The following is a 17,638-nucleotide window of genomic DNA, read 5'->3' on the forward strand; positions in this document are numbered from 1 at the left end:
GTGATCTTCTGTGACTTGGGAAGTCAAACAACTGACTTGTTGAGAATTATATGCACTCTGGAGGAAAAACATCCTAGTAAAGGGCTGTGGATCAGGGTGTGGGTACAGAGGCTGTTTCAAGTCTTTTTCTCGTGTGTGCAAGTTTTCACATATTATATAATGCACATAAATACATACACACTCACATATGAATGTTTTGAGTGCTGGGACTTCCCTGGCGGTCCAGTGGTTAAGACTCCGTGCTTCCACTGCAGGCGGCACAGGTTCGACCCCTGGTAGGGGAACTAAGATCCCGCATGCCAGGCGGCCAAACAAAAAAAAAAAGTTTTGAGTGCTACTATGAGGCAGGCACTGTATTAAGTGCTTTATGTATTCTATTTCATCCTCACAGTTATTATTATCCTTATCTTACAGATGAGAAAACCGAGGCTTAGAAAGAAATCTGCACAAGGTCATATGGCTAATGTGTGGCAGAGCAGAGGATCAGTATAAAATCTCTGCAAAGCCTGTGTCTGTGACCTCTGTACGGCTTCTTTAAAAAATATTAAAATTGATTATGTAAAGATAATTGATATTAGTTAGTATTTCTTAAATACCATATACTAAGCCTTTGTGCTAAACACTTTGGTGTATCATCTTATTTAATCTTCACAACAACCACATGAGCAGGTACCATTTTTACAGTTAACGAAAGCTAGGTTCAGGAAGGCTGAAGAACCTGCTGACAGTCTCATGGCCAGTAAGTAATGAAGTCAGGAAAGAGACTTGGAATTCTGGTCTATTTTCCAAAAGGATGAGATTGTACAAAGTGTGAAAAGGAGCGTTATCCTATTCTGGTACTTTAATTCTGTCAAAAGCATTTGGTAACATAGGCAGACCTTGCAGATATCGTGGATTCAGTTCCAGAATTAAAAAAATATCACAGTAAAGCAAGTTACATGAATTTTTTGGTTTTCCAGTGCATATAAAAGTTATTTTTACACTATAATGTAGTCTATGAAGTGCCCAAAAGCATTATGTCCAAAAAAATGCACATACCTTAATTAAAAAATACTTTATTGCTAAAAGATGTTAACCATCATCTGAGCCCTCAGCGAGTCCTAATCTTTTTGCTACTATAACATCACAGATGACGGTAACAAATATAATAATAATGAAAAGGTTTAAAATACTGTAAGAATTACCAAAAGGTGACGCAGAGACAGGAAGTGAGCAAATGCTATGGGGAAAATGGATCCAACAGACTTGCTCGATGCTGGGTTGCCACAAACCTTCAGTTTGTAAAAGGCATAATATCTGTGAAGCACAATAAAGTGAAGCACAATAAAATGAGGTGTGCCTGTAATTATCTAATTCTCCATCTCACTGATGCCAACCTGGTCCTATCACTCCTTGGCTTACCAGAGACTCTTTAATTCTGATCATGCACTGCGAGAGTCCAATTTAAATGAAATAAAGCTTATATATTATTTGTAAAATTAAAAATTCTTAGAGAATTAGTCTGCTCTTTATCAACACATACAGGTGAATATCACTTAAATCTTAGAATTCAAGAGGTGAGACCACTCGTATCCACTGTCAAAACAAGCCCCAAGTCATTATCATTGTCTTTTTCCTTCTGTTGTCCCCTCCTCCCCATGCATAGGACTGCTCTTCCTTCTCACTGAAAACAAAATAAAGAAAACAAATTCTTAAATCACAAAATTTCACACATTTGCAGAGTCCATTGAAGATATCTGATGAATACCTCTCAATGGTTTCTCATTACTAGGGGCATCCCACATTTGAGAACTAAATTATTTACTTCTATTCCACATAAATGTGCTCTCACTTTTATTGTTGTAAATTATTTACATCTAAAATGTTGAATCATGAAACCAAGGTTACTGATGGTACAGAAATAAAACCCACAGCACTTCAAGCTTCCTGTACCCTTGTCTTTCCTTGCTCCTCTGTTTAGGTCTTTGTCTAATAGCTTGTCCTGAAGTCACACTTTGGAAAGTTGAGGTGGCCGGTTTCTCACGCCTTTTGTGTCCGTGAATATAACCTGTGGCAGGAAAGGTGAGTGGGCGTGGCTATGTAGGAAGAATTACAGTAGACACCAAAAGAAAAAGAAAGGACAATGACAGTTTATATACTCTTTGCTACTGTGCTTTTTTGGCGTCTTATTAACAAATGACCAATTTACTTTATTCTACTTAAACAAATGTCTACATGTAACATTTTCATAATGGAGTAAAAAGGTTTTGCACCTATTCTATTTATTAAGTGTGTGCTTTCTAATGAAATGATGCAATTTACCGAGTAAGCAATGTAAACGTTACCATATTATCAGAACAACATACAAATAGCATTTCCACTCACATGAAAATTCAATAATTTTTACTCAGTGTGAAATAAAACAATTCCTGTTGATCAGCCTCAGAAACATCTATGCAAGTGTATTTACATTATATTAAACTGCTACTATCTCAGTGCAAAGATAAAATCAATTCTCTATGAACATCCCAGCCTGTTTTATTTTGCACGGTAAAAGCAATCACTAATTTGAAACTTTGGAAAGATATACTTCTTGATTATGCTTTGTTTGATATAAACATATATAAAATACAAGGTCTAGAAAATAAAGCTTATAAAAACAGTAATTTTATTGGCAATAGGCATAATGGAACTGTGAAATTATAATCTAGTCAGTGAATACAATTTACAGACATACATCATTATCTTTATCAACTGAAATCATGTACTACTTTAAATTCTACTGGCAATAACACAGCCAAAAAAGGAAAGTGAATGATGGCAAAAATGCAAGGAAAATACTCCAAACAGAATTTATAATGCTTCATAAGCAGAAACACTTAAGACTTTCTCTATAATAATACCTATTATTGATGTATGGCAGTGACCATGGGGCAAAACTTGTAAATAACCTCACAAGCCATTTTCTTCCCCAGCAATACAGCAATCTAGTTTCCCGTAAGCATCTCAACTATTACTGAAAAACAGCCTCCTGGCATTTGCAAAGCAGTTGACTTCATACGTTAGTCCATGCATATATAATTAGATAGTTATATTTAAAGTCAATAAGCAATCCTTCAAAAGACATTATGCTTTTAAAACCTTGACTTTAAATTGATTTTTAACTATTTTATGTGCTTCAAAATTAACATGTAATTCCACCCCAGATACTCTGAGATGGTGTTAGTTGTTATATGAATGTGCTAAACTTTATCACTGTAGCAATGTGAGGTTGGCATTCCGACAGTTTCTAACACTATCATTAATTTTATACTGAAAATAGAAGTATAGTTTCACTTTGGTCTAATAAAGAGGCAAGCTTATGACAATGCTGTGATTTTTATTAATTTAAGTTAGATTGGAATAAGAAATATACAAAGGGCTATAATATATTAATATTATATATTAATAAATATAATAGATTAAGTTAGATTGGAAGAATAAATATACCAAGGGCTGTAACATAGATACTGAATATTCTTACAAGAGGGCTCTGTTAAAAGATTATTTTTCAAAGGTTAACTTTATGAAAAAAAGAAAATGAATCTTTTTTTTTACAAAAATTTCATTGACTCCTAACAAAAAGCCTCCTTGCTGGTAATCACCGAGTCACAGCTGGTCGCAATGCCACCCATGCTAACAAAACCCAGGAAGGGCATGTTATATTATTAAGAAATATGAGACTCATGGACTCAGATAGATATGATTCCCATTAAAAAATTGCTAATTATTTACTTTTTGAATAAACTTTTTGAGCCAAGGACTGTCAATATCCTTAGTGTTGCCACAACACTACTAAAGGTATTGATTAAAAATGTCCTCCTTCACCAAGTCTAGTTGCTGTCCACTCAAATCCTGTTTGAAGAAGCAAGCATTAACTCTAGTAATCTCAATATCTTTAATGAAGAATGACTGGACATCTGTTCTCATAGCCTTAAATTCAGTCCAGAGGGAAAAATTAGCTTGGTTTTCTCTAAAAATGTTTATTAGGAACCCAAGCAAGAGCTCAGATTGTAATCAACATTTAAGCAATAAGAATCTACTGCCCTTTAAAATGTGATGGTCTCTGGTGGCATTTTAATCACATCATCCTTTAACTCCAGGCTCAAAATTTATTCTCAACTAAATTTGGTTCATTTTAAATAGAAATGTGTTATATTTGTAAAAATGTTCACTGGAATGGTTAGACATCCAAGACAATGTGTTACTTGCCTCATGACTCTGTACCTTTAAACTCACTGAAAACCAAGCAGTTTGAAATAAGCCTGTGACTGTGCAACTGCTGAACTGACATCTTCCCGGGGCCTATCTGATTTTTTTTTTTTTTAAGCTGTAGAAAAGAATGGTCTGCAGTGACCCTCCAGTTGATTGAATATAAAATAGAAGAGTATGAAATGTGTTTTGTGAAGCAGAACTTTATGTCAGGTTAAAGCTAGACACATCTCCTCCACTGAGTCCAAGCTCGTCAATTGTGCACCTAAAATTTTATGGGAAAGGATACTGTTTGATGCAGTCCACCAGTGGTCCATAACAGCAGTCGTTCACGATGCACTGCAGACAAATAAGAGAAGGGGTCTGGGATGAGTGACTACAAAAACTGTTGCAGTTAAATAGTATCCTAAAAGCAGTAATTCCTTTTCCTAAAAAAAAAAAAATTTTTAAAGCTATCAAAAGACTGCTCAGATTTAATCACAGAAAACAAAAATTGCATCCTTTTTATTCACTATAAAAGCAAGCTATTAAAAAGTGAAATGCTCTTCTCGCAAATATTGCATTGCCATTTATGGTGCACCCTGACCTCAGTGATAGTTTATGATGACAGTAATTAAATGAGGTTTAAAATCCTTTACTCTGCTAGGCAGATAACAGCATTGCCACTGAAAATAGACAGCTGTGATTAATACCTGATAGACCTGATTTGCTAGAACTCCATCTGGAATCTGAGAAGGGTCCCGTAGCATACTATTTATAACAGACTTGGAGGCTGCAGAAGAAAAGAGATGAACTGTTAGCAGACAGTCAACATACTTTTAATACAACATGAGAAGTGACATATACCTATAAATACACAAAGCATGAAAATGAAAACGTTACTGATACTAATCATTTTTTTCCTTTTTTCAAATCTACGGGAAGCTTTTAATTAGACCATTTTGCCAAGTTTATAAGCCACATTGCCAGATTTGAAGATGACCTAATTTTTCCAAGGTAAATTAACAAGTACAGACCTAAAGCATATGTCTCTTTGCAGATAAATTAGCTTTGGAAAAGCCCACTTGGGGGAAAAAAAACCCACAACAAAAACAATCAGAAAAGAAAATATTTACCTTTTGCAGGTAAGTATGTTATAATCAAGCATATGTACCTGGAAAGCTTAGTGAAGGCAGGTCAGATTCAAAGACTTCAATGACGGCAATAAAAAATAACTTTCAGCCGAGAAAGCATCTCTGAATTCTAAACCTTTCTGAAATAATTCTCATCAACTGCCACGAAATGTTATGTCCATTTCACAGGTAAGGAAAGTAGGTAAAACTGACTGACAATAGAGCGAATCTTTTTTTTTTTTTTTTTGTGGTACGCGGGCCTCTCACTGCTGTGGCCTCTCCCGTTGCGGAGCACAGGCTCCGGATGCGCAGGCTCAGCGGCCATGGCTCACGGGTCCAGCCGCTCCGTGGCATGTGGGATCCTCCCGGACCGGGGCATGAACCCGTGTCCCCTGCATCGGCAGGCGGATTCTCAACCACTGTGCCACCAGGGAAGCCCTGAGCGAATCTTAAATAAGGGAAAATAATATATATACACACACACACACACATTTATATTTATATATGAATTTTTGTCCCAAAACGTCTCATCACACCCAGTTGCAAATTAAATTGACCTTATCCCGGGGAACTGCAACAGAAGGAATAATGGGAGGCATCTTCTGAGGGATGCTATATCAGATCACACCCTTTGAAAAGTGAGGCAGGAGATCTGGGCCTCACTGTTTACTGTAGGCATGCAGAAGCCATGGTGGCCAGAACTCTTCTTCCTCAGCATGGGAGGAAGGCAAGTCTCTAGATGGAAGCTAAGTCAGGTGTTGCTTAGGAACCAATTCCTTCAAGTCCTCCAGTGGAATCATTCCCATTTACCAAAATAGCTTAGGGTCTGGTCCCTACAAGCACAAACTAAAATGCATACTGGATAATTATCTAGTTAAACAGAATGAACACAGACCACAGACCTATGTCATTCAGGTTCTGAGAAAATTTTTGGCTTAACATATTTTTTTAGATTATGATGTTCTTTATCAAGTTCAGTACCATAAGAACACTGACAGATATGATAACTGTTAGCAAATTCTGTGGAAGGAAATAAGGAAATGACATCTTTCTCACTTAAGCATAGTAGGGAGTGCACAAAGAAAAAATGAAGCGCAATAATTTTAATTATTTCCTATTCTTAGTTCCATAACTGCATGTTTATAGCAATGTTATATAGTTAATAGCCATTTATAAATGTGTTTGCACTGCAAGTGGAGAGGCCATATTTGGAGTCTCAGAAAAGATCATCATCACTGGAGGAATCCTATCCAGCGCTATCCCTATACCCAGCTCTGCAACCTGGCAAATTATGGAACCTCTCAAATTCGGTGTCTTCCTCTATAGAAAGTGATAATGTTATCTGACATGACTACCTTTAAGGGTTCTTACATGAGTCCCTAGAGAAAACAGCTACAACAGCTTTTTTGTTATTTATTTTGTTAAAGTTTAAGTAATAAAAAGAAACAAATCAGGCTTAGGCATTTGCCTCATGTAAGCTTAAGTTAGACTCAATTATTTCGGAAAGACATTACCATGGATAAGTGGAACAAACATTGGAAATATGAAGCGGCAAACTGTCTTATTATAAAAGAATAGATTATTCCAACAATAGTGTTAAATAGATAGAAAAGTACCTGGTAAACTCACTCTGTTTTCCCAACTTAATTCTAAGGCCAGGCTAGTAGGAGGGGAACAAAGCAATCGCACATGCACTGGGTCACCTTCCCTGAGGGAATGCACTCTCTCTGGTCTGCCACTCAGTCACCGGATAGTAATGGCAGACACATTCCTTTGTGGTACCCATGATGCTATCAGTGTCTCAAGGGAACAAAAGCACCTTCTCCACATGCACCTGGTTATTGCTAAGTTATTATACTGCTAACTCTCATACCCATGTGAGAAGAAGATTACTAAATGACCAGACAGTATACCCAAAAGTGCTATTCTAGGGAAAATTACTGACCTCATACCAAACTATATGCAAACTCATTGCTAAAATCATAAAACAAAGGCCCTTTTTAAAAAAGAAGAGGGACAATACCCTAGTACAGAGAAAAATTAGGTCATTTATTTTATGAGGGAAGAAAGGGAAATATTAAAGAAAAAAGAAACTGATGACATCATAATTTTCCTCACAATATACATTTTAGAACAGTGTGCTTACCAGAATTAAGAATCATAGCCAATAAACTTAAAAAAAATAGTTTGAATATATTGAATAGAACACTATTCAAATCAAAGGAAGCTTGCGAGAGGAAGTCAGTGATTTTAAATTGAATAGTAAAAACTATATATTGAGTCCACGTTCATTTTAAACTCAAAAAAAGCCCCTTTCTCTTCTTGCAAGCTGCCGTTTTTCAGAGCACGAGAGAAAAGTGCTAACACATAGGAACTGCAGGCCAAGGTTCCAGATGCAGGATGTGCCTGCCCTCCATGCCTGGGTCTTTGCACTCAGGCTTGAGGAGGTCTACATCTCAGATCAAGCCAGAGTGCAAGCATACATTTACACACATACTCTGAAGCTTAGGAAATGCCCAAGGGAGGAATAATAACATCAACCAGATAAGGAAAGGCAATTGGACAATCTTGGGACGGCTGGGGATAGGAACCCTCACGGAAGCCTATGCCTTTCACAGAAGCTGTCCCTAGGCCAGCCATGACATCTGTCCAACGTACATCAATCTATTTTGACCACAGGTAGACAGGAGTTTTGTTCTCCCTAACCTTTGCTAGAGGTAGTCATTCTGTTGATTTCACAATTTAACCCTGTCACTGCTTCAACTGCTGGGATTTCAACTATCTACCAAGCATGTGCAAAGCAAGAATGCATGAGTCACTTGAAGCAAGATGTACAAGAATAGGAGAGCTGGTATCTGTTAAAGCACGCTACACAGAAGACAGGCAAGAGACAATGCCTGGACTAAGGCATAATGCCTAAATAAAGATCATGATCTTTTTATTGTGGAATATTTCTAACATAAAGAAGGCAGGAGGCTAATATAATAAATATCCATGTCCCACCATTCTGATTTAGCTTCTGGATCGGCAATTAAATTAACTTTGGATAGCCTAAGATTAATTTGTGTAAACTTTTAAATTTATCACTCTTGCTAGAGGTTGGTTTGTTTTACTAGTATTTTCAAGAAACCAAATTTGGGTTTTGCTTTCTCTCTACTGCTCCATTTCTTCAAGTTACATTGAATTTATCCTTTTGTGATCATTGTTTCCTGCTTTCTTCTTTGAGTTTGCTACACTTATCCTTTTACTAATTTACTATGTTTATTAAATACATTTTTAATCTTTTAACATACTTTTTAAGGCTATAATTTTTCCTCTAAATTCTTCTTTAGCTACATGCCATAACTTTTGTTGTCATTTATAAATATTTTGTAGTTTCCATTATGATTTAATCTTTGATTCATAAATTCTTTTAAACATTTCATTTTTTATATTTCCAATTTGATCTGATTGTGGTCAATGTATGTGATGTTTATTTTAATTTGGAAGTATGTGCTTGACTCCCTTTGTGTTTTTATATGGAACATATTTTTATAAATGTTTTATATATCTTAAAAATCACTGAAGTTCCTATTGAGGTACAGAGTTCAGGTATGCCTAGTATGTCAAGGTTTTTAATTGTATTATTCAAATCTTATATATTCTTATTAATATTTTCCACACTAGATATGAACTAATCTACTACTACTGTCAGTTTCTCCACATAATTCTATCAATGTTTGTTTTCTATATTAGGAGGCTATTTTATTGGGTGTACAAACTCATTGTTTTACATATACTTCTTAGAAATTATGTCTTTTGGCATCAAGTCATAACCTTCTCAATCTCTTTTTTTGTGCTAAACATAACATTACCTAGTGGTAATACTGCTGCACCACTTTTCTTTTGGATAGTATCTGCCTGATATATCTGGTATTCCATTTCTTTACTTTAAACTTCATTTTATCATTAAGTCTTAGGCCTGACTCTTATTAATAACATTTAGCCAGATTTTCTAAAATCAAATTTGAAAATCTTTGCTTTTTAAAAAGTGAGTTTAATCCACTTGCAACTGAGACATCTGGACTTATCTCTACCCTCTTGTTCTGGTAACCATTTTCTTCCCTTCTCCATTTCTCCTTTACTACCTCCTAGTTGATCAAATTTTCTTTATGCCCCCTTTCTCTCTTTATTCACTTGAATGTAATACACTTTGTATCTACTTCTTCAGTAGTCCTCTCAAAAAAATTTAAACGATATCTAATCTAATCATGCCTCCTTCGTAATTCTGAGCATAAGTAATTTAGAATGCACTCACTCCAATCAGAAAGCCCCCATTCCTCATCACCCGCCATGTTATTGTGCCTATTATTTCTGTTCAACCATCTTGTTTGTAAACACAATTTCCTAGTTAGTCTTTGTGATGGTTAATTTTATGTGTCAACTTGACTGGGCCACAGGGTGACACATTTGGTCAAACATTATTCTAGATGCTTGTAAGGGTGTTTCTGGATGAGGTTCACATTTGAATTGGTAGACTGAGTAAAGCAGATTGCCTTCCCTAATGTGGTGGGCCTCATCCAATCAGCTGAAGGACTGACTAGAACAAAAAGACTGAGTAGAAGAGAATTTTTTCTGCCTAACTGCCTTTGACTTGGGACATTGGTATTTTCCTGCCTTTAGACTAGAACTAAAATATTGGTTCCTCCTGGGTCTCAAGCCTGCAGGCCTCTGGACTGGAACTAGGCCACTGGCATTGCCTCTCCTGTGTCTCCAGCTTGCTGACTAACTGTAGATATTGGGACTTATTAGCCTCTATTATCATGTGAACCAATTTCTTATAATCAATCTCTCTCTCTCTCCACACACACACACGCGCGCGCGCGTGCGCGCACAGAGTCCTACTGGTTCTGTTTCTCTGGAGAATCTTCACTTATATAGTCTCTTTCCATTTTTAAAAACATTTTTTAAACATTCAATGCTTATTTAGATTTATCAACATGTTTGTCAATTTCCTTTTTCAGCATTGCTTCTTGAATTCCACATTCTACTTTTGGATTCAATATCCAAAAATTGGATATTGTTACTAAAGCACCTCATTTATTAGTTCTTTCAGCTGGGATCACTGAGTAGTAAATCATTTAGTTCTGCCTTGTCTGAAAATATCTCTACTTATTTCTCACTCTTGAATGATAATATAGCTGGGCAAAGAATCACAGGCTAAGATTCAGCCCTTTGAAGATATGATTCCATTGTTTCTTAACATCTATTACAAATAAGAACTCTACTGTCAGTCTAATGGTAGTCCTCATATAGGTAATTTGTCTTTAATTTCTGGTTGCTTTTAGATTTTTCTTTGATATTCAATAGTTACATCATTGTTCACCTGGGTATGGCTCTTTTTATTTAGCCTGCTTGGAATTAGCTATGTTTCACGAGTCTAAGGATAAATGCCTTTAACCAGTTTGAAAGAAATGAGCCATTATAGCTTTGGTCTCCATTCTCTTCCTGGAACGCTTACATTAGACATCTTTTAGGTCTTATTTTATCTCCTACCCCTATAAACTGTTTATATTTCCCTTCTCTTCATCTCTTGTGTTACACTAAAGTTACTTTCCTTAGATCCATCCTAGAATTCACTAACTTTTGTTCTAATCTAATTCTTCTAATTTTTATTTTTTTTGTTTAATCCAACACTTCACTCATCTAATGAGCTTTTAACCTCAATGACAATTATTTCATTTCTAAACGTTATTTTTAAATGTGCTTTTCACACTATTTTCTATTCTTTCATTTATCCAATTATAGTCTTCCTTTTTTTTTGGCTGTGTCAGGTCTTCGTTGTGGTGTGCAGGCTTCTCTCTAGTTGTGGCACATGGGTCTTCTCTCCCTGGTTGAGCCACACAAGCTCAGTTGTTGTGGCACGTGGGGCTCAGTTGCCCCACAGCATGTGGGATCTTAGTTCCCCAACCAGGGACTGAACCCACATCCCCTTCATTGGAAGGAGGATTCTTTACCACTGGACTATCAGGGAAGTCCCTATAGTCTTTCTTTTTATTCAATCAGCTTATATATTAATTTTAGTTTATAAATGTCATCTTATAGATTAAATTTATAGTGACTTCATTTTCTCATCTCTAGTCCATAGTATACGATTTCTCTACCTATCTATCTACCTGCCTACCTACTTACCTATCTTCCCTATGGTAGTAGTTTCCTTACTTGCTTTGTAAATTTTTACTGTTAGCTTATTTTCAGAAAGAATTGTTTGACTTGCGCTGCGGAAATAACCATGACAAAGTAGTTTTATGTATATTTTTGCAGAGACTAGTTTTATTGTTAATTTCTTAGCTCAGGCTTCCTGCAGTAAGAATGCAAATCTGAACCTATACCCACAAATGGTGCTGACCTAGTTCTAATTTCTCTCTCCTCTCCTATTACTCCACAACCCAAGTCCATATACAGTAAGCAAGCTTCCTTACATTTTCTCTAGGCACATGGAGTTTCCTACTCCTTTTTTTCATGGTTTGGGCTATTTGTAGGAGCTCAATTCCAGCTCCTGGCTGCACATCTTTCCCTATGGGGTGTTAAAAATCCCAGCCCCAGCCTTTTATGTCTACATCTAAAGCTAAAAATTCTTGTGGACCTACACAGTGTGAGGCCCTGTTCACCACTCTGAATATACATTCTGTCTCCATTTCTTGTAACTAGAGATTGAATTCCTTTGTTTGAACTTGATTATGTATTTTAAAAGATTTTTTTGTTGTTTATTTGGTCTATCATTTCTATGTCTTTGTCATGGAAACGTAGCCCATCCACAAAAACTCCCTCTGTTATGTTGCTGAAGTTTTTGGAAACCCTTTAATAAGAAGTTCAAGGGAAAGCTTGTTTCTTTGTTAATTTTTTTTTTGCAGTTAAAGTTATATAAATATATAAAGAAAAAAGTCCTCCCATGAAGTTGGAGCCCCAAACAATAGCGAGAGGGCCAGGTGGCAAATATGCAGGTAGGTTGGAGAATGGAACCACCTAAATCACCCGTGAAATCCTCTCTGCTGCATGGTGTCTGGCTAGGCCAGGGAAATGGGAGAATGGTCATTGGTGGCTAGGAAATAAATCGTTCCCCTGACCCCTCCAAAGGCAGCTACCATGTCACAGGCCAAAGCACTGTGCTAATCAACAGGCTTGGGAAACAAAACAACTTGTTTCTGCGGGTTTGGGAATCAATTCCACTGGCTTCTCAAATACAGACCCATATTTTTTTTGGTGGAGGGGACTGGTGGCTTTAAACACCGATTTCTTAACATGCTCATTATTTGGCAAGTTGGGCTGGACTCAATGGAGACAGCTTCTCTTTGTGTGGCGTTAACTGGAGTGGATTATCTGGGTGCTGGAGGATTCACTTTCTTGACGACTCACTCACAGGTCTGGCAAATCTGTGCTTGCTGTGAGGTCAGCTATAACTGTGGGAGAGGGGCCTCGGTTTTTCTCCATTTGGACCTCTCTGAGGTCTGCCTGAACTTCCCCTTGAATTGACGGGTAGGTTCCAAGAGCAAGCATCCCAAGGGAGCCAGGCAGAAGTTTACGGCTTCTTATGACCTAGCCTCAGATATCATACAACAAGACCACAATTTTTTTTACATCTTCCTCAAAAAAAGAGGAAAAACATGCCTTCTAAAGGAAAGGTAAACTTGTAAAGCTATGCACTATAACGCTTTCAAATGGAGAGGTAGCACGGAACAGTGGTTATGCGCTGAGTCTAGAATCAGATAGACCTGGTTTGAGGCCTGGCCCTTCCACCTGCTAGCTGTGTCATATCAACAAGTTAATTAATCTCTGTGACCTTCAGTTCCCTCATCAGTAAAAGAGCATTAACACTGGTGCTTATTTTGTAGGGTTGTTGTGAAGATGAAATAAAATAACACGCAAAAAGCACTAACGTGCTGTTTGAGACCTGGGATGTTACAGTCGTTAGGCTGTTGCCTTGGCCGGTGTTAGATTACAGTGTGGCCTGCTTTTTGCCTCCCAAAATCACATCGTCAAAATCATTTGTTACTTTCTATGGTCCAGAGGGTAAAAAAAGAAAAACTTCATGAGGTATAAATGAAGTCAGGAGCCTGCTCTTACCATGCACATGTTGCCACGGCCTTGGAGAGACAGCAGAAGTGAGTCTATTCAACAGGCAAAAGGAGTCAATGCCAGAATTTCCCTCTTTACACCCCTCCCCTGCCGCGCCCCCTTGTGGGATTCAGTGTGTGCAGTGCACAATCCGGAATCAAACCTGTTCTCTGGAAAGAACCTGGTAGAAGTCCTTTCTACTTCGGTGTGTGTTAAGCTTAATGTGTTGTTGCTGCATGAGGGGTTTGTATTTTAAGTCTTGCCTATAACCATAGAAGAGAGAGATTTTTTTCCCCTCCAGCTAAGGGCATTTCAAGCATCAGCAATCAAGCAAGTAGCAACTCTGCCCAAATCATTAACATCACACCCACTTTTATAACTCTTCCTTTCCTTAGTGTAAGCTCAGATAAGTGGCCAGCTACTGCGGAAAGGAACGGAGGCAAACAAGCAGGTGAATCATCTTCACTCTTAAGGGCCCTGGAAGTCCTGCCTACTGCAAAGAGTGCCATCTGCCTAGGTTACACCTGGACTGAAACAAAGACAAGACCATATATACATGGGACCTCTAATCCGATGTCACAAATGGATTTAAGCATGATAAGTGAGCCAGCATGGGGCTGACTATACACTGGATAGCAGCAGTCAGGAGTGAAAACAAGATGAAGTGAGGGATGGACGATACAGGGATAAAGATGAGACGGGTCATCTGGAGGAAAATTCAAGTGCAGACAGCATAGTGTTGTTAGAACCTGGTTCTCCCTCCATTGAAAAAACAAAGAAAAAAACCCAACAATCCCTGCAGCTGAAAAGCTGGATGGGGAAGACAGCTGCTCCCAAAACACACCAGGAGTTCTGCTTCTTCACGTGGCTGCTCCAGAGGCTGAGCTCCAGAATGGCAAAGCCTAAAATTTAATCTAGAATTAAATTTTAAGCTAGAATTTAATCTCTTCTTCAAGTGCTGGTTTAAGGCTTTTGGATATCAAGGTCATGAAGGTCTCAAGTTACATCTCCATGGAGCTGGCCTGCCTGTGTCTTTTCTGGACAATTTCAATATCGCCAGTGGCCTACAGGAGCCTACTTTCTCTTACAGTTGGAACCACTCCTCTGGAGAATTCCAGGCAGCTCGCTAGCTCTCCTGTAGCACAGGAGTGATCTCTAAAGCAGTCTGATCCCATTTGACAATCTGAATAAGAAATATCTTTTAACATTAGGGAACCCTATAGGGACAAATTATAATTTTGCTCTCGAACTAGCACATAATTGTGTAAGAGATAACTTGAACTAGAGTCATCAAAAAAGTATTATATAAGGACAAGAGGAAGAAGGTGTCTCCAAAGCATGAATATTCACACTGATCAGATTCTTGTCTCAGGCAACTTGCAGCTCTACAGCCATCCTACACCATCAACTCTTATTCAACGAACAAACATTCAACAGAAATTTATTCAGCATGTGGTTAATGCCAAGTACATATTTAATTCCACCCCAGACTCCATCGTCCAAATCTGGAATGTTCTTTTGAATCTTTCCGTTGGCCAAAACTTCAAAGCTCAGTTCAATTCTCACCTCCTCCAGTAAAGTTTTCCCTTAATTCTTCTTGTTCTCCTCTCCCTCATATTGTGGGGTGGAGTGAACTCATTGCTACCGATCATTTGGTACTTTATTAAATATTACTTTGTCACCTGTTGACAGAAGACTGATCAGGATGCTAAGACTTGAAACCATGATAGCCCAAAGAAAACAAAATCTGAAGGAAAAAAATAATGCTTGGCACAGTACGGAAAAAAGATATCATACTTCCTCAATGCTATCTTTACATATCTGAGGGTTTTTACATGGAGGATTAGCTAATCCTGTGGTCACACCAAGAAGATGAGAAATAATTCTTATAAGTTTATTACTGGTGCTGAAGCTACAAGGTTTCAGATTGCATTGTGGCCCTATGTTTGGTCTACGTCAATCTTTCTTCACCTCTTTTTAGTTTGTTTCATTATGGCCGCCTCAAGACACTTTCAGACGTTTTTTTCTTAACTGCTCCCCAATGAAATTTTAATGCCGCAGATATACTTGATATCTGGCTATGCCATATCACCATCTTTGAGAATGCATGGCTCACAAAGACAACTAAGGAACTGCTTGTGTCAGGATACTTGACAAGCTGCCTAAAAGCAAAAATATTTCTCAGCTATCACCTCAAAGTCGCTCTGCACAAATAGCTACTCAATAAATTGCTGACCAAATTATTAATGAACTACTCAAAATCCAAGTCCTTACTGTTACAGCCATTTTTAGGTATTAAAATGGATTTGACTTAATTTGAGCTTTTATTATTTCAGATGAGTAGGCTTTTTAAAAAACTGTTTTCAGAAAATGTAGACTAAGAGGCTATAGGACACAATGGGTCTTTAGATAAGTGCTGACAACATCTAATGCCATGTCTCCCAAAGGGAAGAGGGCTTAACACTGGCATAGGAGAAGTGGCTTTACTAGGACACAAAATAATTGTTTGAACAGCTATACGTTATTTTAACAAGTACTTTCTATTTATGGCAAGAAAGCCCAGTTTATTATTTAACGTGGTATTATAAATTTCCCTTTGAAAATATAATTAAATAAATAGCATTTAAAAATATCAGGTAGATATAGCGTATTTATTATTAGTACGTGTGGTACACTATGTGGATATGGTAAAACTGTAAATGTACCCAAATTTCTCATTTCAGAAACACTATACAAAGTCAGCTGAGCATTCAGGAAGGCGGGGTTACTCAGCCTACCCTATAACAAGTGTCCACTTCTGAAAAGGAATAACAGTCAACGTTTACTGAGTGTTTACTGTGTACCAGGCACCACTCTAAACCCTAATTCGATGAACTCTCAGTATGTACTCACAAGGTGGCTATCCTCATCTTAGATATGAAGAAACTGAGGCATGGGGAATTTACGTAATTTGCCCGAAGTCCCACTCCTAGTTAGTGGTGGAGCCATGATATGAACTTACTAGCCAGTTGGGCTCATCATTACCTGGCTATTCTCCAGCACTATTCCCATGGTACTCAAAAGTAATGTGAAATGTTCCAGATTGAGGCATCATATTTATAAGAATTGACCTCAGGTTTTCCTCCCTCCTAGATGTCCCTCCAATTCAAATATTGGCAATTAACGTTGCAAGACACTTAGTGCTCCAGGTAGAGCAAATATAGGGCCACGTAATGAAGCTGAGCTCTTCTGTCTTACTGGGGCCCTGCATGTCAGATGACATTGAGAGTTGAGTCACAGGTAAAGAGAAGACTCCAACTCAAGGTCAGGGGAGAAAGTTAATGGCAGCAGAGACCTACCAAAATTTGCTGAGGTAGCTAGAAAATCTGGCAACATCACAAGTGTCTTATGTTATATAAAGAAAGAGAAATGGATGCTCTTAAAGGTGATACTGCAGGTGGTATGACCGAGTTTGTAGTGGTCAATGAGACAGGGATAAGTCTCTGCTTTGCAAGTTGATGACTTCAAGAAGCCTTTCTAATAATTCCCTCTGGTAGCCTGCTCATTTATATCTCCCGTGTTTCCCTTTGCTGGCAAAGACCCATACCACACCATCGTGTCTGCCGCAGTGCATAATTAGAAAGCAGTTAATTCTAAGTCATTAAAAGTGTTGCCAAGGATTGGAAAGATTCATGGAAAGGGAGATGGTATTCAGGCATGGACCTGTGCTCTTTTTTGGCAGGCTCCCTAATCTAATGGGAAAAGAACAAACTAAACGTTAGATTTCTTAAATTTTAGGAGAAGGGTCAATGGGGAAGTAGAGATGGAATTTCAAGGTAAGTTAAACAATATGAAAATTCACACACTTTCAGTACATTGAAAGAAACATTTCCTGGGAACCAAGCCCATGTGACCAATTACAGCCAGGGACAGGGCTTCTATTCAGAAATAACTTGCATCTAATTCTCTTGAGAAAAATCTCAACAACTTTCAAGGAAAACACAGCTATTCAATTCCTGCCCGTTATCCAACACAGAGATCTTTCTTACACTTTATTAATTACCAAAAAAAAAAAAAAAACAAAAAGTCAAAATTCCATGTGTCAGACAACCTAATAAGCAATGAAGGTAAAGTACAGGTCAGTCTCATTTTAAGGAAAGAAAATACCATAAAGATATCCTACTAGGTAAGAATATTTTTACGGAGGTCTCAAAATTCTCTAG

At 37.6% G+C, this 17,638-nt stretch overlaps 1 protein-coding gene across 3 annotated transcripts in view; it reads right to left on the reverse strand.

Annotated features, from left to right (window-relative positions):
- Window positions 1-17,638, reverse strand: part of CUNH15orf41 (chromosome unknown C15orf41 homolog) — a 213,568-nt gene that overhangs the window by 111,308 nt on the left and 84,622 nt on the right. For all 3 annotated transcript variants that reach the window (XM_029237955.1, XM_029237956.1, XM_029237957.1), the window contains 2 exons: window positions 4,923-5,002; window positions 4,520-4,569 (listed from right to left, as the gene is read on the reverse strand). In XM_029237955.1, coding sequence (XP_029093788.1) covers window positions 4,520-4,569; window positions 4,923-5,002 — 130 coding nt within the window. The remainder of the gene's footprint in view (window positions 1-4,519; window positions 4,570-4,922; window positions 5,003-17,638) is intronic.

This window comes from Monodon monoceros, unplaced genomic scaffold (genome assembly GCF_005190385.1).
Source record: "Monodon monoceros isolate NGI ecotype Baffin Bay Population unplaced genomic scaffold, NGI_Narwhal_1 Super_Scaffold_21, whole genome shotgun sequence".
Classification (NCBI taxonomy): domain Eukaryota; kingdom Metazoa; phylum Chordata; class Mammalia; order Artiodactyla; family Monodontidae; genus Monodon; species Monodon monoceros.